Below are 25,453 nucleotides of genomic sequence, written 5' to 3'. Positions count from 1 at the left end.
TGGTAAAGGTACTGCAGGAAATATGGGGACTATATGTTTTCTGTACCATCCAAATTGTTTCATCCAGGCTATATTTGTTATGGTGCAGACGGAAGAATTAAGAAAAATTGTGTTTCTTCTATATTTCTTATGCAAGTCACAAAGTGAAGCAAACTTAGCAGTCTTAGTTAGGTACACATAAATATACAAATGTGCTTCTGCCTTGTTGTTGACAGTGACAAAAAGTATGCAAAGAGATCAACGCAAGACTATAACCTGTAAAGTAAAAATGTTTAATCTGGGTATTAAGAATGATTGTTTGAATCATTAAAGGAACATACAAAATCAATGTAAAAAAATATGTACATTTATACACAATATTCAAAAGTGTAAATAGTAAGAAGCTGCAAAACCACAACAGACTTCTGTTTCTGCAAGAGTTACAAATAAGACCTACCTGATACTACAGAGCTTAAAACTAACATGTTCTACGTACAAACATTATTTCTCTCATTCACACAGTTAATAAGTACTTTAACATCATGCAAATAGGAGAAATTATATTCAAAATATTACACTTTTTTTTTTTTAAAAGACACAAAACACACTTACATAGCCAAAAAAATATGGCTACCATAGCATACAAATGATTGTATCCACCCATTTATAAAGCTTCTTTTACATGTGCTTCATAAAGTGTTCAAAACCCTGTTACACTGCCATCAAACTTCAACATAGCTTCACATGCAAAGAAAACAAGAGGAATAGAAAAGTAGTACCCTAAAATAACTACGTGGAGTGAGTCTGTTTGATGGGATGTTTCCTCTTCCTTTAAATATAGTGGTATTATTATTATTATTATTATTAAAGTTAGTGTATTTATCTATAAAAAGAATTTGAATGATTTGACTGACGCCAGCCAACATCACCTGATTGTTTTAGAGGAAAAAGTAACAATTAGATAAACAAATTCTCTTGAAAAATGATAGTGGTATTGAAATATTGTATGATTAAAGGTGAATAACACATTCCTTGCTGTTTCCTGTACATTACTTCATTAACTCACATGGCTTAATAAAAGTCCCAGAAAAACATACGACACAAAATGATTACCTCTTGATTTGTTGGATAAAACATGTTCATCTTTGTGAAGACCTGGTGTCCAGTCTTTATGTTTGCAGCCAAGAAAACGACCTCATCCCTCCGAATCCTGTTTGTGTGTTTACGTTAGTGCAGACAATCATCATGAAGTCTTATTTACCAGACACTGCTTTTCAAGCTAGGTCAATCCTTTGTCTGTCTGCAACTTATCCACGGTTCGGTTGCTGTGGCATCAAGGATTTTCAATCATGCCAAATGTTTCTCAGTTCCTCCTGGCAGATCACATCCTAGATGAGACACACGATCCCTCGGCTGAGTTTGTGGTCTCTACTCTGAACAGACTCTCTGGACAGAAATAGGTGAATGTGAAGTGTAGGGTCAGTGCCTACTGCCATGCTCTAAAAAACACTTGTACATTTCTTCTTTAGTAACTGAACTGACATCGATCCTTGTCCAATTCTTTGGAGCCAACTATGTATTAGCATTTCAGTCATATATGTTTTCCAGTCAAAAAGAAGAGTGGTCGGTCCTCTTTGGCGTTGGCAGTCTGGAATTCGTCACTGAGCCTGAACCTCCACTCCTCCTCTAGCTCCAGCCTGCCCACCGTTTGCCTCAAGGAGCTACGATCTGCACCAATGACACACAGAGTCGCACCTACAGGGAAGCAAACAGGAGGAAGAGGGACACAGACATTAAATATGCTGTGGAAGTCAGCCTCTTTCAACCTCATGTATTAATTACACTTTTAGAGGGTATGACATGGAACAAAGATCCCTAACTGGAAACTTTGGGCTAATGTGTGCTGTGCATGATCCATCCCCCCAATGTGGCCTTGTTTTCATTATTTAAAATGTCTGTCATGCAGCACAGATACTTTTTTAGGCTGTCAATCAAGTACTGCTACTCAAAAAAGTGTCATTGCCTCTGGTCCAGGTCTACCCTGTATCTGCCTTATTACCTTGGAGGAAGGTGAACTTCTTGAGGAACCCAGCAGTCACAAAGGAGTCAGCAAAACAGAGGAGGAGGCCGCTGAAGAGCAGCCCTGTCGTGCTGATGTTGACAGAGTGAGGTCTGGAACTCACAAAACACACCGTCACCTGCAAGAGGAGCAAAGAGTGAGACCTTTATTTTCTTCACAATAAGACCGTCTTATGTATGTCCATGTCTTTATGTTTTTATTCATGTCCTTATCAAGGTTTTCTGAGCCAACATGTACAGTATGTGTCAGTGTGTTTGTTTGAGCTGTGTACCTCAGGCCCCAGGTTGAGGAAGCAGTCCACTGACAGTACAGGGTGTGCGTAGTTCTTGGTGCTGAGGGGAAACAGCTTCTGGCTGGTGTGTTGGAGGTATTTCTCCAGGAGCAACTGAGCAGGTGCAGCCAGGAAGAGGTGTTTGCTGTCTGGGGCACAAACGTACTGCGAGGGCCCGACTGAGGTGGGAACATCTGTCATCTGGAGGAATTTCAAACGGAAGTTATTAACATCTGCATCTTCAAATAGTTTTCTTCTTTGTGGCTGTTTTTTTTTTTTTTACGTGGCATGAAAACAACGGCATTGCTTTTTGTATTAATGAAGTTAAATCTGTTTCTCTGCTCTGAAGTAACATTTGTTTTTTGTTTTTATGTGTGTTGATCTTCTACCTTGGTCTTGATGATGAATGTCCTGTATCCTCCAATGGCGATCTGCTTCTTCATGACACTGAAGCTGTTGAACCGGCAGACCAGCAGTCCTGCACTGTGCAGCCTCAGGGTGAAGTCCACATCGTGACAGGTGAAGCGGTTCTGGTCGTACTGAACGTTCTGACTGTGGTCCACATTGAGTAGCAGGAAGTCGTGAAGGTGACCTCTGGAGAACGGCTCTCTCCTTGGATTGCCTGGATTAAAAAAAAACAAAAAACATTTGAACTTTAAACTGATCTAAATTGAAGTTTGCTTATGTTTTACTTTAAAAAACCTGATGTGCCTAAAATTGATGCTGGTTATTGTCTCGAGGTGTCCTGTGCATCCTTCTAATAGTAAAGTAAAGTTACTTGGTAATGTATGTATTTGTAATTAATTGTGATTCATGAGGATGATTATTGCAATGAGAATTTACTTTTGGCGAAGTGTTTGCTGTTTCTCAAAAGTATGTGACATCTTGACTCTAACCTGGGAGTCCACGGCTGCTCCACTTCCTGATCCCGCAGAGTCCATATTGGACCAGGTCTGGACACGCCTCCATGTGCTGTAGCACCTGCTTCAGTGACACAGCGTGCTCCACTGCACCGCTAACAACAACAAACAGCAGCAACTCATTAACTACTATTTCAAAGATTTTAGTGCCACTCGAAGCAACAGCTTTTTTTGTCCACATGATAACTCGTCTAAACAACATGACTGTATGTACCTTCGAGTGTCCAGATCCACTGCGTTCCACATGACGCAGGAGTCATCAGCCAGTATGATGAAAGGCCAGACATCACCTGCTGGGCCCCCTCCCTCCAAACGTCGACTGCGCTCCAGCTCTAAGTTGTGATATGAGAGCTCTTTAATCAGGAAGTGAGCAGCACCTGAAGTAGAAAGGGAATGAGTTATCTGGTAGAGTATCACATTTGAGTAATTCCTTAATTTGCCCTTTATTAAAAATCTATGAAATGAATGATTCTCTGCATATGTAAGAGCAGTAATGACTTACCTATTCCAGCTCCATTGAAGACAGTGGGCAGGACCAGCATGATGTGGTTGGGCCAGTATTTCTTATACACAGCCATCTCGTATTCTTTGACCACCAGGATGTGTAGATGAGAGGCTCCGTCCATAGCATGGTACAGGTTAAAGAGGCCATGCTCATGACGGCCAGTGGTCGGGGTGAAGATTGGCGTCTTGATGCAATCTGGGCTCTGGGAAAGTATCACATAAAACATATTTTCATATTTTTAACCTCTGACAAAATGTGTTAAATATGTAAATAAAGAGAATCTGAAACAGGCAGAAATGTAAAAGTAACTTATTACGGTCACTGAAATACTACACATATTCTGTTTTAACATAAAGAAATACTCATTTCTACTGCAAACATAATATCAGGAGTTGTTTATTTCTAGAGTCTGTTCTATGATCTGTGTGCTGGATTAGGGATCTTGGGAAGTGTGCCGGATTCTAAAGAGTTAGTGGGAAAAAAATGTAACTCGAGAATAAAGATAGCTTCATAGCTTTGTTGGTCAAAAGTTATACAAAAAGGTGTTTAAAGGGCTCTACTTGGTTGACAAAATTCCCGCTCTATTGCAGAGTGGGTTTTAACCCGTTGCACAGGGGTCACAGGTCAGATTCAAACCTGAGGACTTAAACCTCTGTAAACTAACCACTAGACCACCTGTGCACCACTGAATGGGGAGTTTTTAAGCGTCTATCAACCCAGTAACATGCAAGATCTGGAGCTCCACTTGTGGCATCTTAGCCTTAGGCTAGCATGTAGCACCACCTAGTGGAGTGTACGCATGCTGCATCGATCTGCATACATATTTAAAGGTGAAGGTAATGTGTTGAGATAAGTGCATTTACTTTTAAAGGATTTATTATAACTCAGACTTTGACCAAGTTTCAAACAGGACGGTTTGGCACATTCACTTTCAGTGTGTTGTAAATAACCAACCAGTAACAACTGACATCCACATGGTTGGCCACGATCTTCACTCTAAGCTACCTAGACTTCACTGAAAGTGAATGTTGGATAATTAAATGGTTTCATTGCACTCCTTTAGGCCGAATTGAGGGAGGGGCTGATAATAAAAAAGTTTATGTACCTTCACAGAACGACAGTCCAAATGGCACGCCCACTTTACAAGGCAGTGAGCCATTTGTGTGGAGTTACACGACTTCAAATGTACAAACAGTGTATCACCATCAACACATTTTCCCCAAGCCTTCATTAGAGGCTGTTGTGCTCAGCAAGAATCAAACTACATGAGTACTGCATACGTTGGATGTTTGTCCTCTGCACATTAACATCTGGCATAAAAGGTAAAGCTAGTATTTCCTGTTTCAAAGCTAAGCTCACCCAGTCAGAGGTGAGAGGCAGCCTCATGCTCTCCAGCTGGCCTCCGGGATTGCTGAAGCTGAAGTAGTGCTCTTTAGACTTTGGGATGATGAAGTAGAGTTGGATCTCTTCCCCGAGCAGTAGATGGGTGAATGTGAAGGCATGCAGCGTTGACTCATACATCTGGATGTGAGATTGAAGAGGACATACAACATAAATGTTGAGAATAATGATTTCATTGAAAAGACGTCCGTGTCATTTGTCATGGTGTGGTTGTTGTGTTCTGCTGACCTGGTATCTTGGATTGAAGCCCAGGTACTGGTGACACTGTTCACAGTGGTGGTAGGTGTTGTACGCTGCATATTTAGACAGCTTGATCCGAGAGGTCCGCCGTCTCAGGTACACATCCTCCTGGCGCATTGGGTTTCCTTGAGAAGAGAACAGGAGTGAGGATGGAGTAGGAGAAGAGCACAGACAGGTAAGTTCTGAGATTTTGTTTTATAAGCAGCAGACGTAAAGATCAACGTTGGGTCAATATAGTTATGGATATTTGCTTCACTGATTGATTGTCTCTGTGTCTATACACCTACCCTTAGCACAGGGTTTGTATTCAGGGCAATAGACAGAGCTGATGTCATCATATTTGGGATCGTGGATGGTGTAGTCGAAGTGTATTGTCTTCATGATATCTGGGTTGGGCCAGCGAGAGTTGGGTGGGTGGTACTGCACTCCCTTAGCCTGAGCACCTAAACACACAACATATATCAAAATGTCAGCAATACACTACAAATATCGATGATCAAAATCAAAACTGAATCGATCCAGCAAACAACATCATACATACATATGATGTTAGCAAAAGCATCGCATTGACAAATAGAAAAGGTCAAAAGTGAGCAGAAGTTGTGTGATAGGGCTAGCCACCTTTATTACGATCATTTAAAAGAGTTGCTGACTACTGCCGAGTATACTCACTGTAGTTGATGTCTTCTTCATCGTAGATGTCCACCTCCATCAGCCTGATCAGCATCCGAGACAGAATACCCAAGAAGTGCAGGTACGCTCCAGTCTTACCCACCTGACCACGGGAAATACAACAGCAGCTCCATGAAAACACACTGCAAACGATGAGCTTCAGTTGAAACAAAGGAAGGAGAGCACGCACCTGCGGGGGTCCACTGAGCAGCAGCCTGCGAGGGTGAAAGTTGTCACTTCGCCCTTCAGTGCGGTTGCTGCAGTCCATGTGGTAGGAGCGAGGCACGGTCCACTGGCGATAATACAGTGACTGCTCTGTGCACGTCATCATCTTACTCAGCAAGGGCCTGCACACAGAGGGAAGGTGAAAAGCTGAATTTCATCAAGTGAGACCTGTAATCCTCACAAATAAACCTGTATATAAATTCCCCTCTGAACATTTGTACCACATATTCAACAAAAAGATACTGTCATGAAATTATTCCCAATATCTGTCATCAGCAACCAGAGGAGCCGTTTCAGTGAGAGGCTGCTCCTTCCCAAGTGCAGAACCAACAGACTCAAAAACTCCTTTGTCCATCATGCCATCACGCTCTACAACTCCTCACTTGGGGGGAGGAGGACTAGAGCACACGGGACAGAGGGGTAGGAGTTGGAGCGTCCTTCTTTCTTTCCTTCTTTCCTTCTACCCTCACTGTGCAATAACACATGGACACTTTTTACTCGTATGTGCAATAATAATCTCAACCAAGTGCAATAATCGCAACAATAATCATTGCCTTTTTTTGGTATATTTTGCTCCCACCATGCATATTTCGGGTATATTCCTTCCAATGGAAGAGTGTTCTGTTCTATTATTGGTGCTGTATTATTCTGTATATTGTTACTTACAACACTTTTTGTATTTTGTGTTACATTTTTATCTTTATTTTTTACTCTTATTGTACATGCTGCTGGAACCTTAAATTTCCTGAGGGAGTCATCCCAAAGGATCAATAAAGTTTAGTCTAAGTCTAAGTCTAATAAAAAGCAAACTTAACTAGATCAGTAAATCAAACTGTTATCAAAAGATTTATCTCATAGTTGGACTGCCTTATTTGTCTTTAAGACAGATTGAGGAGCCCATCAGACTATCATGTTTGTGTTAAGACCTTTACCGTTCTTTTTCAAATTATGGTAACTCTGCATAGCACATCAAAGTAATAGTGATAATGTCCCACAGCTCCAGTATTGGTTTGTAAATGATGACTCAACTTTTCTGTACAAGTCATACGTTACCTAAAGCTGCTGGCCCATGCGACAGACATGTGTGGCAGGAATGTAGTACACCGTGGGAGCCCGCTGCTGTCGCTAGCTGTGATGATGTCGTAGAGGGCGCGGGGGAGGAGCACGGAGGGCGGTCGACTCACTCCTCGAGCCCAGGAGCAGCTCAGGTGAGGAGAGGAGGCTCGCGGGGACAAGGAGCCAGAGGAGGTGGACTTGGAGTTATGGCGGCGAGACTGTGCAGGGGGGAGCAGTTGTTGTTGAGACTGAGGGATTTGCATGTTGGAGAGGGACTGGTGCTGGGAAGAGGTTTGAGTGTTATGTTGGGAATTTGGTTGAGCGAGTGACTGATTTTGAAATTGCGGCTGTGACTGCAGCTGGGACATCTGTGGGGGCTGGGAGTGAGCCTGCACATGAGGAGGGGTTTGGTAGTGTAAGGCAGGTTGAGGACATAGAACAGACTGAGACGGGGGATGGGGTTGATTTTGAGTCTGTGATGGCGAGGCAGACTTTATGGTATCAATGATCCTTTTTTGAACATTTGGAGAGGTGGTGCTTTGTGCAGGGAAGGACTCTGAACCTCCACTGTCTGGGACTGATCGAAGCTGCTGGCTGGATGACAGAGGAGAATCTACTAGATAAGGAAGAAGGAAAATAAAATAAAAAGAGTTAATTAGGTACCAAATTAGTTAAGATACCAATCGAAATTGCATTCTTAAATATTTCACACATTTCATAAACATAAAATAGTTAAATTGCTTATCATTTCACCATTATCTTGTCCCTCGTCCTCCTCATTGTCAGTACTGCTGAGTTTCTCTGCATCGCTCTCCAGCTGGTCACTTCCTGGTCCTGGGTTGTGTGGAGGTCGTGACTCCGCCTTCACCAGATAAGCAGCCAGTCCTAGCTCTTGTTCAAGTGTGGTCCTCTGGAGGTAGGAGCAGCTTATCACTCGGAGATCACAGTACTTCAGTGATCTGTTAACACAATGGATTCACTGTCAACATTTACGATAACGTACATGTTAGTTTGAGCTGCTTCATAAGAAAAGTAAACATCACTCTTTTGAATTTACTATTGCATCAAACCTGATTTCACAGACAAGGGGTTAACAATTGGTTATGAAAGGAAAGTGTACAGATGTTGGTAATGAAGGCGCAAGGAGCAAAACTTTGACATAGTAGCCCTAATAGCTTAATATTGGTGTATCAGTGAGTAATTTTACATTGCTTAGAATGGCACAACGTGTAACTTCCTGGTAACAGTCCCATCTTGGACAGTCAATATAAAAGTATCTACTGCCTGTACCTGGGCAGAGATTCTCCAAGGGGCTCAGCTCCTGACAAGATAAGTATGCAGGGGAGGGCCTCCAGTTCTAGGTAGGTCCGAGGAACCCAGTCAGCCTCCTGGATCTTCAGCCATGTCTGCAAAATACACACAAACACGAGCTCAGCAAACTCCCGGGGAAACACCGTCATCTACTTGTTATCCCATCTAACTTGAATATTTATCCTCTCAGACTATAAACAAAAAGTGGACTGAACCTCTTGGGATCAAAAGAGAAATACTGTACAGTTTGTGCAGAAATGCAAAACACCAGCATTCTCTTTTAACAGGGGAAGACTCCCTGGTTGGAAAAAGTTCATTAAAAAAAAACCCAAAACAAAGTGGACACCGAAACCTTGAAGCACCATATTTAGTCAGACTATTGTTGAAATTTTGAGCTGTGCTCGACATTACAATCTTGATTTTGCAAGAATAAATTCTTGAACTTTTCATTTCATATCAGTAAACCACGAACCAAGAAGAATATTTAAAAGAATTGTAAGAAAAAAGAACAAAAAAAAGAATTATCCTCATCTGATTTATAACCAACTAAAAAAAACAAAAAAAAGTGTGTTTTAATTTACTAGAGTTAATTCTTCTTCAATACAGCATTCTTCTTTTTATGAATAATGGTCTTCAACGAAACTGCCAAAATGTCAGGTTTATCACAGGGCATGGCCAGATGAAATTAACAGTAACAGCCAAGACTTCAAAAGAGGGGTTTACTAATGGTTTATGTCTTGATTCCTACATCTACTTCATATCAACAGTCGGTGTTTAGCCAGTACTCGGCATGCCAGTACAAACTTTTATCCCCACCTTGATCTGGTCAGTGAAGCTCTGTCCAATAGTCAGAGCTTGGTTTGGATTCCCCATGATGATTTCAAAACTCTCCTCCAGACCGAGCTGCCTCCTAACTCTGGACAGCCGTCTGTGGGCCCACGCTGCCAGAGCCAGCGAGGGGATCCGCAGCAGAACCATGTGGCCATGGTGGGCGGGGCATTGCTGGCCAGCAGTGAGCAGTGATTGTATAATCTCTAGGGTCTCTACAGACGTGTGTTTGTGGAGATTGTGAGAGCCGCCGATTCTGCCAGATGCAGCCATCAGAGCTACACAGTAGTGTTGGATCAATACTGTAGTCCTGATCACTGCACTGTGCAGCTTTGGAAACCTGGGGGAAAGAGAGAGACTGCTCTCATGTCTCTGTAAAATGCAAACTTAAAATATAAAGCACAGAATAAGCATGTGGGCATTCGAGTTACCTCTCTTCCAGAGCAGATGCCATGCTTTCAAAGGAGGAATCACAACGCATCAGAGGCAGGCTGCTGCCTGAACGCGTTGATTCTAAAAGCTCTGACACACCAAAGTACCTCGTCCTCTCGTGGTACAAGTCCACATCCTACACACGGATACAAGCAACAGATTAATCCCTGAACTTCATTTCAAAAACTGGTTTCAACCATCCGATGTGTGCAGTGAGGGTGTGTATCATCTTACGTTACTGAACGCAGAGGGCCAGTGGATCTCATTGTAAGGGCTGATGCGAGTATACTGGGTCTGCAGGGCGAAGGGGAAAGAAGTGACGTGGAGAATAAGGATGTTTGGAGCATCTCGGACCTGTCTGGAGTTCAACAGCTGGTCCACCAGACCCAAACTACTGTCTGAGCTACCGCAGGATTCACTGAATGAGAGAAACACATGAAGACAAAGTACAAAGAAAGATAAAACACACTTTGCTTGTCTGCCATTGATCACATTAAACCACGTTATTCCACTGAACTGAACACACTAATTGTTTTGCATCACATCTGAATTATTTGTCTCTTTCTTTTCCTCACACGCACATGTTAATGTCCCGGTGCGCATGGTCATGGACCAGGATGTAAAGCGTGTAGGAGTTCCTATGCGCTTCCTGAATGAGGTTGTCAATTCGTGTCTGAGCGCTCTGATCCATCTTGACTACATAACGCTCAGCCTCCTGTTGAGACAGACACTCCTGGTCTAAACCTCCATGCTCCTGAAGGACACCTGCGTTACACAGACAAACATAAAACAGTTTAATATTAAAACCGATCAGGTTATAGGTGTGACATCAAATCAAACACTCCAGATCGGATAAAAACAAGAAACTAGTCATATTACAAACCAGAGCTCCACAGGTGAAGAACAGTCTGCTGAAATGTGACCTCAGAGGGTGGGACAAGAATGAGGAAGCTGACCCTGTCAAACGAGCCGAGGTCCAGGTTCTGAGTGCTGGAGTCTGCTATCGCACAAACGTGGGACAGGAGCTTTCTGGCAACTGCGAGTTGGATGGGACGAACCCCCCGCCAGTCTACAGAGTATTCTACACACAAAAGCACAAGTTCATATTAACAAACTCTTTAACATAATACCATAATGGATCCAGTGTCAACAGTGCACAGTAGCGACAGAAAATTAAAGGGATCGATGCGAGTTTACATGGAAGATAAACAGTCAAAGCTTCACTAATCTCAGCCTGAGCTACAGTCAATCATGTCAGCCAAACACTTTTTCAAAGATCACCTTCACTCCGTGATGGAGCAAAGAAATCCTTTCACTCAGGTGTCTCACCTGAACAGGTGTCTTTGGGACTTGAAGCTCCCTCTTTAGTGCTCGGCGAGTCTTTTGAACCCTGTGTTCGGGAATCTTTTGGTCTTTGAGCATCTTTGGGACTGTGCCTGGATTTCAGACTCTTCTCTTCAGCTGACTCCTGACTACTGGACATGGGAGACTGCTCATTACTGTCCACGGTGGCACTGTCCAGCAGGGAGTCCAAATCACCATCTGATGAACAGAAAGATACAGTTTATGGCGGTGAAGTTATTGTAAAAACACACATTAGCAGCATGTCAGTGTGTAACTGAAAGCAGGCAGTCAGACAAACCTTGTCCGAGGCAGTTGCAGTAATGGATGAGTTCCTGGGCAACACCAGTGGAAAGTTGGTGGTTTATTTCTTTTAGTCCCTCACTGGGAGAGAACATGCTCTCTGCCAAAGCCCGACACTGGTGTTTACCTGCAAAATGAACACCAAATACACACAAAAACTTCTTGGTTCATTTTCAAAGAGACTTTATAACATTTACAGACACAAACAAATAAAAAACCCAACCCCTACCTGTGACTATCACACAGGATTGTGTTTCCTGTCCTGGAGCAGTGACAATAATTACGACATAGTTGGTGTTTTCGAGCCGTCCTTCCTTTAGCCTGCTGAACGTTTGCTGGATGCCTTGAGCCAAAGATCCGATCTGCTCCCCAACAACCACTACGCCTTCTCCACAGGATGACGCAGCCAGTTGGGCGAGCCAAGGAAGCTGGCTGGGGGTCAGAGGTTGCTGACTCTGGGGCAGTAATGAGAGATGCTGGGGGAGTCCAGGCAGGGTGGACAGGGTCTGGTAAAAAAGAGTACAGGTAAAGGATAGCATTATGACATGAATACAAAAGGACAAAAGAAAATAAAATACTTTTTTTTTAAAATTCTACCTGTAAATATTCTGAGTTTTTTTTTCTTTTTATTTCCTTGGCAATATGACCAATATGACTGTAAGACACCTCTCAGGCACCAGTGGCACTGACCCTGTCTCTAAGGCTTATGTGTGAATTGGGTCAAAAGTTCAATGTGTGTGTACACAAACCATTGCACACCACCTGTGCTGGTTTCACAATATCTTTGTTGTATTAAATTATAAAATGTAGAATTCACAAACTAAAAATTCTAAATAAACCCCACACATTTCTTGGGGGTGCTACAGCTATCATAGGGGTGCTACAGCAACCCCTAGCCGCTCCCTGGCACCATCCGTGCCTGTCTCACCTCTATGCCATACTGTCTCCCTTGGGTGGCAGCTGTTTGAGGCTGCTGGTACTGTCTGATCTCGCTGAGGTGGGACTCCCTCCATGACCTCATGAAAATCTGCTCCAAGTCTTCAATGAGGGGCACCTGGTCTGGACCTTGGATGTTTTATTGGGAGAAAAAAGAAATGATATGAGTTATGCAAAAAAGGGCAAAAAGTCACTCGATCTAAATATACAGGAACTAGATGTTTTTGCCTTTTCCGCCACCTGGTGGCCGTTAATAGGTATAGCAATAATATCATGGGCAGAAAATGTATATGATCTGAGTTTTAGTTCCACTGAAGAGTGTGTAATTATAGCTTGTATTTTGGAAAGACGTGTTTTCACTGACCTAGCTGAACGAGGTAGTAGACTGTGAGTAGAATCTGCATCTCAGTTGACAGCGGCTGAATGGGTGATGGTCCGTAGTGCTGGTAGACTCTGGGGAGCGTCTGGGAGCTCAGATAACAGCTCTGGAGCAAAGAACTGACGAGCACTTCACTGACATTGCCAGTCAGCTGAGGGAGAGGGCCATGACCTGAGGTAGACACAAGGATGAACATGGTGAGGTGGCTAAGATTACTACAGCCATTATCATTGTGGATTTTAAGCAAATCTCCACATCCTTTCCACATATTTTTAATTTTGTGGTTAAGAAACCTGAATCAAATTGCGCTTGAGTACAGCGCGGTATGGATGGCCAGTGTGACCACGTCCATAAGAAGCAAATTGTTCATATATTTCCTCATGACCTGTGTTTGATCTTATTGCTCATGATAGGCTTATTGGATGAGTCAACAAACACGGGAATGAAAACGAACACAACAACAAATAAAGGAAGTGTTTCAGGGCCAAGAGGTGAGGGAGGAAAGGTGGACGACATGACAGGTGATACGAAGGACTGAAAGGGGGGGGGGGGGGAGGCAGACAGGCTGAGAAACAGCATGAGGTGTTGGCTGACCTCTAACCTGAGAGAAATAGGGAGCTAATAGACCATCTGTTAGGTGGTCTCTACCTGGTCACCTGCTCTCAAAATGTTACTCAACCCTGCCAAGAGTAGAAATGATCTAGAGAAACATGAAAGTGTATCCTAGCATCAGAAATAAGTGATAGGACGACTGAATCGTACAAACCGTGGACTTTTTATTGACCAGCAGTGATAATGATAGATCGAACCTTTAAAGATGACAGGTTGCAGTCTGCAGGTGAGTAGCAGCTGATCGGGGATCGTTACAGACAGCTCTGGGGGAGAAACTGGGGTTGAGGAGCCCTGTGGTGAGCTCAGTAGGACGGCTGTCTCTGCAGAAAGCACATGAACACATTTACATTGCAAAGTAAACAAAGTACTCTTCAAGTAACTGTACTGTCGTGTGTAAACATGTTACACTGAATACATGTCTTAAACCACATTATTACTCTGACCCCCCCACTTTGTACCTGGCCTGGCTCCACTACTTATGACAGAAGAAACTGGGATTGCTGTTAAGGTGGATGAGGACGGAGGTGTCTTCACAGCACTCTCTGGCACACTGTTGGCAGAGGACTCAGGGGACCAGCCTTTGTGCCTCTTTTTCGGGGGTCCAGCATTTGCAGGAGGACCTGCAGAATAAAAAATAAGATTAGAAATATTTAACTTCAGAGGATTAGCTTTATTTTTCACATGCATTAATAAGTATGATGTAAAGTCAATGCAATGAAATGCATTTTGCCAAGACCCTCTCTATCATCCCTTGAATCAACACGCCCCTGACGCAGCAGGGGGAGCAATTTGGGGTTAAGTGTCTTACCCAAGGACACATCGGGCATGTTGCTCACAGGATCAAATTCTCAATCCTTCCGTTTGAGAGGCAACAACTCTACCAACTGAGCCACAGCCGCCGACATTTTCAATTTAGAGTCATCTATAATACCTCTGATGTTCTCAATGTAGTAAGAACAAATACATTTCAAATATAATTGTCAATCATTAGTACACTAATATTTAATCAATACAGCTACAACTGTACTTGACAATTTACATTGTTTTGACGTGATGTATTCAGGTGTATTCAGACTGGCTTTTCAAGACGTGATACGTGACATTTTGCCTTGAATCTGAATGTTGCAGAGACTTAATGGGGGAAAAGCTGATCCACCTCTGTACCAGATCCAGAGGTAGTAAGAGAGGCTTTCAAGAGGCAAGATGGGATCAGATGTGGCGGGGGAGTGCAGCACTGTGTGTGTGTGTGTGTGTGTGTGTGTGTGTGTGTGTGTGTGTGAGCATGTCTGACTGTGCGAGTATATGGGGCGCCCACTATGCCATACTTCTGCATTGCTGAAACACAATGTGTATTCACAGACTGGGACACCACTACTACACCACGGCAGAATCATTCTGAATGTACAACAAAACGTCATGACGGCTGAGTTTAGTTACAGCACTTTAGCGAAAACAGCAGTTTAAAAAGGCTACTGTCATACTTTTATACATTTTTTTTAAAACATTGTGATTCAGTTCTAACAACCCAGACATCTACAGAAACTACACTTCATGTTTTATAATGGACTTCTGGTATTACATTATTGGAGAGCAGCTGTGTTTTTAGGTGATACATTAACCCGACTCTTCCTTTTCCTCTCAATGCTGTGTTAAAATGCACTCATAAGGAGACACATAAAAGGTCCACTTGTTAATAGGGCCATGAAAAAAACAACATCAACAGGAAGGAAGCTTTTCATCCTGTGAGAGGGCAGGGAAAAAGACGAGACAGAGAGAGAGCATTTTATAACCCTGTTTAATAAAGGTGACAGAGTGAAGAGAAGGAAGGGAGAGAGACAGAAAGACAAAGGACAACCCCCAACCCACAATGCAGCTGGCAGGCTCTTTCAGCAGGGATGAAAAACACACACACACACACACGCACTGGGCTGCTTGCGGTAGGAGTTCTCCCTTTCAGAGGTGTGAAGGCACCCAGGGGTTTATTGACAACAGACACAAACTGACCACGTTTGCATGTGCTCAAGAAGTCACCTAATGCTCAGAACGGAGGTTAAAGCAAAACGTGTTTTAAAATCTGTTTACAGATAATGTGTAACATATATTTTTTTAAGGCTACAAACGTTGATGTGCAATAGCTCCATATAGCTAGTTTGAGTAAAACTCTGAAAGAGGGTTCAAGTTTCAAATTTGAATCTTTAGCAATGAGAATGCTCTGCAAAACAAAAACGAGAATTTACAACTTTAAGTTTGAGCCAAAAACTGTTAAGTTTACTTTTTAAATAAGCATTAGGTGTGTCAGTCAACTGTGTCAGAGGATTACTCAATAAAGAATCAACTGTAAACAATCTCTTTTGATTAAGAGTTCCCTGTTACATCAACATGAACAGTGTTGCACACATCGGTGTTGTGATAAGAATTTAATCAGAAAAATGACATTTCCTGTATTATCCATGAATGAGGAGGATAACTGTGTGTGCGTACTGTAGGGTCTACCTGTAGCTGAGGGTCTTCCCGGCCCTGACTGATTTAAAGGTGGCTGTGTGACAGAGGAGGGAACTGCATTTGGCAGCGCAGGGGGAACATCAGCTATTTGTGTCAGAACAGGTGGGTCCACATGTGCTCCTGCTGTTTACAAAAGACAAAAAAAAACAAAAAAGAATAAACACAACCACATTACAAACAAAACTCTCCTAAGAATGAGCAAACAAATGAAAACACGTGACAACATCTTGACCACTGAGATCATCTTCAACTGTGTCCATGTTTCTGTTCGGGGTGTCACCTGTGTGTGATGGCTGGGTCAGTGTAATGTTGGGTGGCTGTGCGTCCGGTGTCACATGACTGTCTGCGAGGGTGGATGCAATCCGTCTAATCCTGCATTCTGAAAGCCAAACATTCACACAAAAATAAGTCATCTGATACACAGTCATGGACTTGGCAGTAGCTCAGTTTTTGCTTTAAGTGTTCACTGTGCGTTGTGCATTCATACAGTATGATCCTTATGTGTGTGAGAAATAAGAGAGGCCATTGTAAATAACACCTGAACTACCTGGTTTACTGAAATAACATGTATAAACAAAACAAGAAATCCCCCTCCACCAGTAACTAGTTAAGTATTATTAAGAATGATTTCTGTGTTCAACCATTAAACACAGCAACAATAGCACGAGGTAAAGTGCCAGAATAAAACACAAAAACATCAGATGAGATGTACATGTATAATTTTTCAGCTGGACAAAAAAAAATGCAATTCCAAAGAGGAGGGATGTAACGATTCTCTCAAAGATTCACCATACTGGGCTCATGATACGAGACTGAAGAAAAAAGATTCCTTTAAGTTTTTAATGGAAACACTAATGCACCTCTTCATCTCTTTGGCTCTTAAACTTGTTTGGGGCGAGCGAGGCTACAAACCTGCTTGTTAGTGTGGTTTGGTTTCACAGCTGCCATGGTAACGCCTGCTTATTACAACATACCACCTCTGCTTTACAGCTGCTGACACTCAACATATGACTGACTCACCGGCCAGGGTGGTTGGTAGAGAAAAAAACGCTTTATACCGGCCAAAAAAACAAATAGTGTTTTTGTGTCACGTACACATCTGTTATAGTCCATTTAATTGAGAGGGTGCTAATGTTCTGTTCAATCAATCACAGGTTTAAGTTACAGATTCAATCATTTTATCAGATCAGGAAATTAAGAAATAATAAAAAAAAAAACATATTTGCTTGCCTTTATTTTTTAAAAAGGAAGCCTCGTTCCCACAGCCCCCACGCTCCCTGACCCGTTGCACCCGTTCTACCCCATGCATCACGGATCAACTGTGTGCTGATGCACTAAAAGTTCAAAGGGCTGCGCGCGTGTGTGTGCGTTAGCGCTCAAGTGTCTGTTGGTGTGTCAGACTCAGCGTGCTCCTCGGCAGCAGAGAGAGAAGCAGCTCGCTGCAGCTACATAAAACGCTCTTCATACTTTATAATACTTTATGGTTCAACATGTACCCGCTCTGTGGTAGATAGCTCTCTGAAGTGTACTCACCAAATGAAAAATCTACCCGCATTTGGCTCTTGGCTGGTGTTGATTTTGGACCCTGTTACTGCGATTCATTTGTAAGTATCGATGTGAACCGTGACAACTTTGAATCGAATTTTAACTGCCTCACAATTAATCTTTACATCCCTACCAAAGAGTGATAAACAGCTGCAGGTCTTCAGCGTATGCCTTCATTTAATCAGCAATCAACTGGATGCTTGAGATGAAGAACAAGAGTTGAAACTCATGGGCACGTGTTTCTCAGTTATACTTAAATGTCTTCATTCCACGTTGTACATTAAAGTGTGACCTCAGTTGGCAAACACAACACATGTACAGTGTGTACATCTCTTACCGTGTCCCCTCCAGAAGATGGGCGCTCCTTGGACCAGCAGGCCCTGGTTGTTTCTGAACAGATGGTACTTCAAGTGCTTTTGTTTCTTGGGCTGCGTGCTGAGCTTCAGGTTGATGTGGTTGGAGAACTCTGTGAAATAACGAAAGCCTTTCTCTCCACAGCCCATGCAATTCCCGGAAAAACCTGGAGGGATGCACGGTTTGGTTAATGTGGACGTAACGATTCATTCATTATGATGATGATCACAACAATGGGTTCACCATATGATTCTCTCAAGATTTATTTTACAAAATCAGACTGCAGACAAACTATGAGATGCTTGAAGTGTGGGTTCGGCCTCAGCAGCTGCCGACGTAACAACCAACCGCCTCAGCTCTCCGGCTGCTGCCGCTCTTTTCAGAGTAGCTAGTGATTGATTTTTAACCGCCTCACAATTCACCTTTACATCTCTACTGGCTTATCATGTACTCACGTCTACTCAACACACAGACATGAGAAGAACTTCCAAGGCTTGTTGACAAACAACTGGCGTCTACAGTCTCTCACCCAGCAGTGCGTTGTGGCCCCGCTCATCTGGCAGGAAGCGGTGGTCCACGGCACAGACCAACAGGGTCTCAGGGAGGGAGGGGGACTTCACCCCAACCAACATGAACCCGCTGGGCACATCAAAGGGATCAGACGCCAGCGAAGACAGACGCAGGTCTCTGCCTGCCTGACAGAAGCCTGTGGGGAAACACAGACAGGATGAAACACTTGATCTGGATCCTCTTTCAAACCTGAACTCTGAACCTACGAACCATGTCTTCATGTACAAACCATCTGTGGTGCAGCATCCCTCGGGTGGGGGCTTCATCTGATAGGGTATGGGAGGACTGTTAGATTCGGATCCATCTTCATCATCCTCATCATCGTTCTCTGTACGACCTGTCGAAGACATAAACAAAACATAAAACCCTAAACAAAGGATAAGAGTGAGAGGAAGACGCTACAGAGGTTCCAGGAAGGATTTATTTTCGTCCTGCTTCTTCTTCGCCTCCACAGAAACCCACCATCATGTGTCAACGGCTGCTCAGTCTCCAGGTACAGCTGTGCGAAGACGGGACGAGGCACGACAGTGTTGGACCTCAGAGACGCCTCGATGGAGTTATGGAGAACCTCCTCAAAGCGTGTGGTCCGTAGCTGGCCCGCATACGAGTTCCCCATTGGTGTCCTGCAAAAACAACAACAATATTGTGTTAGACGTACAAAAAACATTCGCAATTCCCGCCAACCAACATTAACCCAGTGAGCACGTCAAAGGGATCTGATGCCAGCGAAGACACGATAAAGCACTCCGACTTTATTATTAGCCGCAGGGTCATCTTTTTAAAGCTGCAGTACATGTATGCACTAACAATACGGATTCTGGTTGTGGAGGTTTAGATGATCCTGTCTCGCCATTATCTTGTAAGATTAGGCAACAAAGTGGTAACAGAAATGAGCAGCCAAAATAATAAACAAGAACACGTCCTTTATCCCGGTGATGTATGACTGCACTGTCTCCTGAAACTCTTGTGTTTACTTCTGTTGAAAGAGTCCGACAATGAGAGTAATGTGCTCCTTCAAGCTGCCAAGCCTTAGCAAAACACACACACACACACAGGCAGAAAAAAACATCAGCATCAACACACGCAAACTGTGGAGTGAAGAAACACAACTTGTCACACTGGCCTGCACACTCACGCAGACAGGAGTAAGTAGGAGATGGCCTCGGTCCAGACAGCATGCCTTGAAATAAGACGCACTGACAGAGTCAGGGCACCCTGACCTGCACTCTCCTCCATGTCTCTGTTTTTCTACTTTCCCTTTCCAAACATCGCTCTCTGTGGTTTATTCTCTGGCTCGCCTCCTTCATGTGCTCTCCAACAGATGAGAAACTCCAAGAGAGCGGTGCATGGAATTATGTTGCTTTCATTAATGGTTACATAACACCATACACACTGCATCTGTTAAGTATAACTAGCAAGTCTAAATCTGGAAGAAAAAAACAACAACTAAATTATACTCAGAGTCCTCAATTGTATCTGATATGATGATAAATTATGTGTGTTTCAAACACTGCTCAACATTTCAGGGCAGAAAACATTTTGGAGCATATCGAAAGATGAATATTTGGCAATTTGGATTGTTGACACAAACTTAATCCCACTCCCCTAAACCTCACCATATGCTGGCTGCTACACTCACTCACACACACACAAACACACACACACACACACACACACACAGAGGAGAAGCTGCGTGTGACTAACCCGGATTCAGCGTCTCATGCTTCATTGACCAGTGAGCAACGAGTAGGTCGGATTAATGAAGACACTAACATGTCAGTTTGCAGGCTCAAAGCTTACTCCTCGGGTTCCAACTACAGCTGTGTGAGCATTTATGAAAACATCCATGCAAGTGAAATCACAGCATCACTTTGATCAGATGTCTTCCATACAAAGGCACAAAGATCATAGAGTTAAAACAAAAATACACATTTCTCTCTGCACATGTCAAGTGATGGGATACAAACTCAGTTTCATCTCTTCTTGCTATACAGTAAAAACTCATTCATGCAGTTGGCCTTGAAATGTGCTGTGAAGTGTGAACGTGAACTGAACCAACAGCTTTGCAGACTGTGCCAGCGATGGTTCAGATTCAGACTGTCGACAGCTATCAACATTTTTTCCACATGAGGATGTAAATCAGTGGTGTCAAACTCCAGTCATGGAGGGCCGGCTTCCTCAGACTGTTAGACGTCTCCCTGCTTGGACGCAGCTGAATCCAATGAGTGACTCATTATCAGGCTTCTGCAGAGCTTGATGACAACACATTGTTTTAAAGCAGGTGAGTTAGAGCAGGGAGACGTCTAAAAGTCTGAGGAAGCCGGCCCTCCAGGACTGGAGTTTGACACCCATGATGTAAATTGTCAAAGCTCACTGACCTCGTAAAAATCACATGAGCAACGAACACACACACACACACACACACACACACACACACACACACACCTTAAACTGGCCACCTTCTGTTTTAACACTTTCACATGTAAAGAAGCAGTGCAGACTTTTAAAGCCTTTGCACCACTTTGCAGAATGACAGAGAGGAGAGGAGACAAAAAGGCCAGTCATAACACAGCCGGCGCTGACAGGAAGTAATCACACCTTCTCCCAAAGAGCACCCTGATCTTTTACAACCAGAGACAGAGGAGACGGGGAGGGACACAAGCGGAAAAAAGAGATGAAAGTAGAGAGGTGTGTTCCTCTTTTTATTGAATTGTTACCAAAATCCCAATCTTTGGACCAAATGGAGATCAACATAACCAGTAGTGCATCGGTGCAGATCTGAACAAAGCAACAAAGGCTGTTTCTGGAGGTTTCTTCTGTAAATCGGAGCTGCTTTGTTTATAGAAAGTGTTTGAAAGAAATCAGTTTAAAATCAAAGACACTTTCCTTTAGGTCAGACAGGATGACATCAGACTGGTCCACGGATCAGCTCTATTTACGATCATAAAAAGGGGGGAAAACTTGACTGTCGTTGTCGTTAAAACGAGCACAGTGCTCCTGTTTAATAGAACATCTTTGGTCCCATCACAAGCTTGTGTTGATGACTCTCGTTCACTGTACTGCTGTGGTGGGCTTGCAGGCCTGGCCCCCACGCCCTTAGCGTTCTGAAAATGTGGCTCCTTGAGCATTACAGCTGAATACCCCTGCTTTAAGTTAGAGTGCAGGTTACAGTCATTTACATTCTTTCCTCTTAACCAACAGGAAGAAAGCAGTACGGCTGGGCTCACAGAGGAACTTCACTCTGTGTGACTAAATATTTTACAGAACAGTTTGCACATCATCTCGAGCTGCACTTTTGCTCTGTTGTTTTCAAAATATGAGTGTGGAAAAGATCACAAAGAACATGTGGAACATCAGCTCAGGCACTAGGGATGGGAACCTGAGGGTGCCGGTTCGGTGTGTGTGTGTGTGTGTGTGTGTGTGTGTGTGTGTGTGTGTGTGTGTGTGTGTGTGTGTGTGTGTGTGAGAGAGAGAAAGAGCGGGCAGCGTGTCTCATAAAAACTGAGTTAAAAGTTAAGATGTCCCCTTTGGGATCCATAGAAAACACACAAGCTTTAAAAAAAAAAAAAAAGTAAACAAATAAAAGATTGACAGAAATGAGGAGAATGTGAACCTTTGTTGATCTTCTCTCCTCATATCTCCGCCTCCTTCAACTCTCCTTTGCATGGAGGTGGGAGATCCTTTCATCTACCCCCTCCTCTTGTTCTGTGTATCTCTCTTTCTTTCCCCCTGGGGAGAGAGACACTATTGTGGTGTTTTATGACCCCCTGGACCACCTTCCCACAACCACCCTGAAAGAACACCAACCTCACACTGTAGTAGGATCCTTTTGAGCCCCCCGTGCAATCTACAGATGGCACTATAACAAAACAGCCTCTTCACCACTATTGTAAGACTTTAAAAGTCTTCTTTAAAAAAGTGATTTCGAGGACATAGCTGTGTCCAGATGATCTAAAAACTGAAGGAGGATGTCATGTTTTTTTTTAAATAGAGTAACACTGGACATGAGTAAAACTATTTGTTAGAATCAGATCATGTGCAACCAAAGAATTCCTAAAGTATTGAAGGAAGTGTTTGAAAAAGATGTGATGTCCTGTTTAATGCATGCTCTGTCAGCTCTCTCAGCTCCTTGCTAATGTATGTAAAACCTCCTCAACACTTGCTGTGGTGAGGGCAGAGATGTTTTTATTTCAGGGATGTCTCATGACCCAAAGGTCAAAGGGGAGTCCAGATAACAATGTTTAAGTAAGACTTTGATGTGGCCTATACTTCTCACACACACACACAGAAACTTGTGAATGTGAATGCACACACATACACACTGCACACACGCTCTCCCATGGGCTCAGGCTCAGTGGACACAAAAGGCTTGTCTTGAGGGGTGAAAGGTCATTGTGGGAGAGGTCAGATAAGAACCCTGGGCTCTTTCTCTGTGGGCAGGCCCCACATACCAGTTACACACACACACACACACACACACACACACACACACACACACACAGCATCTCTGCTATTCTTCCTTTCTGTTAAGTCCCTTCCCCACCTTCAATAGCTGATCATATTACTCTGCAACACACACACACACACACACAAATATTCAGACTTGTACATAATTAAGTTAATGCATTTGTTATAAAGATTCTCTCTATAAAGTGTGCACAAATACACAGTCAAACACAGCTGGTCTTGAGTGGCATTTTGAGCGTGTGTGTGTGTAGGTGTGTGTGTGTGTGTGTGTGTGTGTGTGTGTGTGTGTGTGTGTGAACGATAGAGAGCTAAAGAGGGGGGATAAAGCAGGAGAATCTGGAGCAGTGTCAGCTGGTGGGTGCAGCATCTCTTTCAGGCCTGAACAGCAGAAAAGAGAGAAAATCGTCCGACTTGCAGATGCTCCCTCTGTGATCACTGACCCAGAGCAGCACAGCAAAAGGACATTAGCTGCACACACACACACACACACGCACACACACACACACACACACGGGTTCATCACTGACCACTGACCCACAACAAGCGCTCTCATTCACAGTTTGTTCAACAGACACTGGATCGATGGCCTGCCTGCAGCTACATCCAGACACACCTATCCGGTCAGCTTATACCTGATAGCTCTGGGAAATGTTTACATTCACCCTACTCTGACATGTGTCCTGCACATATCTTCCAACCAACTGTTTACAACAATTTCTTTATTGTTAAGTGCATTCCATCTTTGCAATATCAATTTCTCCAGCACAAAACACAGAAAACGTACTCCACGGTGTGCAACAGCGAGATGAAGGGAAATATTCAAGCATGCAGCATGGCTGTCTTCTGTGTGTGTTTGTGTGTCCACATATGTGAAATACACCAGTTTCAGTGAGTGACAAAAGAAGCCTGCAAGGCACTACAAACTCCTACTCCCTGCATGGTCACTGTTCACTGCTCTTCAGGTCCGCTCACTATCAAGCTCCACGTTCATCAGCAGTTTTCTTTTCTCCTGCCTTTTGTCTTGCATAACTCCAGGAGAGCTGGTGTGGTCAACAGGCACACAAAGCTGGCTGGAAAGTGCTCCCAAGTGTGGGTTTTAAATCTTTAAGCTGCAGTCGGCGTGTGAAACTTTAGTTTGAACAGGAGCCGGGTGATCCCCATGAGGAACATCTCTGTGTTTGTTCCTCTTAAATACTGAGCCCCCCCACCCCACCCCAAGGTGCATCATTTGTTTCTGCTTCTGATGCCTCACATACTGTGTTAAAGAACAGCAGAAACTCGGCCATATATTAAGGCCAATTCAACCTAACTGACCTAAAGTACCTCGTACTTCTATTGAAAGGCCAATTACCTAGTGTAACTTGATGGACAATATAGTAAACAAACTGCAGGCCTGAGTTAAAAATAAATAAATGACGAATTCATCAGCAACTGTTGAGCTTTAAATAGATTTGAAAGCTGTAATATGAGTACATGCATTATGTCTGTGTAATAATATACTATAAAATAACAAAAAAAAAGGTAAGACTATACAGAAAAAAAATACCAGGCAGAGAATTTAAAGGAACAGAGTTAAATTCAACTTATTAAAGTTTCATTTATTTTAAGTTATTTTAATTTATAAAGGACTGAGAACATGTATCACAGTATAGGATTTAGACGTAATAAAGGGGGGAAAGTTGGACATTTGGTACATCAAGGGGCTTTAATACAAAACGAACTGCGCTTTAAAGCGTTATAAGAGTGTAAGCATGAAGGAGACTACGTGAGAAAACAAATAAATCACCACTTTTATTTGAGGAAACATTTAAATATTACAGCCAAACAGCCAGAGTCAGAGCTCAACCCTTTCTAAAGAATTATGAGCAGGGATTAGACCAGTGTTACAACATATCTAACTACTGAGCAGACAATTCAGGTCTGCTTCTAATTATCTCGAGTCCAGACGAGGGAACCTAACTGCTCTACCTGCAAAAAATACTGCAACAAAACAGCAAAACTCAATATAACAGCAGAAAGGACTTACCTATACAGTCCAGCTGGAGCAGCTCTATTCCTTAAGAAAAGCCTGCGAGTTTGATCCAACGTGCTGTCATCATGTCTCCGGCTAGAGACCTCCGGCGGGACTGGATGTCGCGCGTGTCATCACCTCTGATCCTCTGCGACGAAAGGTCCGTCCCCTCTTCCTCCACAGGAATGGTACGATCCACGTTGCGCGTGCTTTCTTTATGCGACTTACCGCGGATAAGTAATTAGTGTAAATGAAATAGATTTAAAAAGGCAGAGTAAGTCAATTCCATATAACGTAACATAAAGTCACACATGTTGTACGATATGCTATAAACGTGGGAAAAAACATATTGCAATAGAAAGGGCGGAGGTAGTGCTTGAAAGCCTCAAAAGTTTGGGGATATTTCAGACATTAACACTTATCAAGCTAACTCTAAAATAAACCTTTGCTTTCATTATAAATTTGTTGCCCAATGTTTTTTTTTGTTTGTTTGTTTTTGTTTTGTTTGGTTTT

At 43.1% G+C, this 25,453-nt stretch overlaps 1 protein-coding gene across 1 annotated transcript; it reads right to left on the bottom strand.

The window, feature by feature from the left end:
• Positions 1-1,046: 1,046 nt before the first annotated feature.
• Positions 1,047-25,251, bottom strand: greb1 (growth regulating estrogen receptor binding 1). Its single transcript, XM_079338744.1, has 34 exons — positions 24,956-25,251; positions 18,925-19,085; positions 18,692-18,799; positions 18,422-18,598; positions 17,876-18,058; positions 16,274-16,372; positions 15,985-16,116; positions 13,950-14,111; positions 13,689-13,811; positions 12,865-13,050; positions 12,493-12,629; positions 11,794-12,070; positions 11,563-11,691; positions 11,250-11,462; positions 10,804-11,001; positions 10,502-10,685; positions 10,155-10,338; positions 9,920-10,056; positions 9,477-9,828; positions 8,640-8,755; positions 8,103-8,308; positions 7,347-7,965; positions 6,259-6,415; positions 6,069-6,171; positions 5,684-5,839; positions 5,385-5,521; positions 5,115-5,276; positions 3,753-3,957; positions 3,465-3,627; positions 3,227-3,345; positions 2,720-2,952; positions 2,331-2,531; positions 2,039-2,177; positions 1,047-1,734 (listed from the first exon to the last, which is right to left on the bottom strand). The coding sequence occupies exons 2-34, from the start codon at positions 19,076-19,078 to the stop codon at positions 1,571-1,573; spliced, it is 6,015 nt and encodes a 2,004-aa protein (XP_079194870.1). The 5' UTR covers positions 19,079-19,085; positions 24,956-25,251; the 3' UTR covers positions 1,047-1,570.
• Positions 25,252-25,453: the final 202 nt, after the last annotated feature.

Source organism: Symphodus melops (assembly GCF_947650265.1).
Source record: "Symphodus melops genome assembly, chromosome: 3".
NCBI classification, from domain to species: Eukaryota; Metazoa; Chordata; class Actinopteri; order Labriformes; family Labridae; genus Symphodus; species Symphodus melops.
Note: the sequence above shows the minus strand (reverse complement) of the source record. Positions and strands in the feature narration are given on the sequence as shown.

Bases quoted from the DNA above. Each gene is read 5' to 3' on its own strand.
- greb1 (XM_079338744.1), bottom strand. From the start codon at position 19,078: ATGGGGAACTCGTATGCGGGCCAGCTACGGACCACACGCTTTGAGGAG. The intron at 13,812-13,949 runs GTACAAAGTGGG...TGCTTTCTGCAG, and splicing joins AAGTAGTGGAGCCAGGCCAG to AGACAGCCGTCCTACTGAGC. The intron at 6,416-7,346 runs GTAACGTATGAC...CTCTGTGTGCAG, and splicing joins GCATGGGCCAGCAGCTTTAG to GCCCTTGCTGAGTAAGATGA.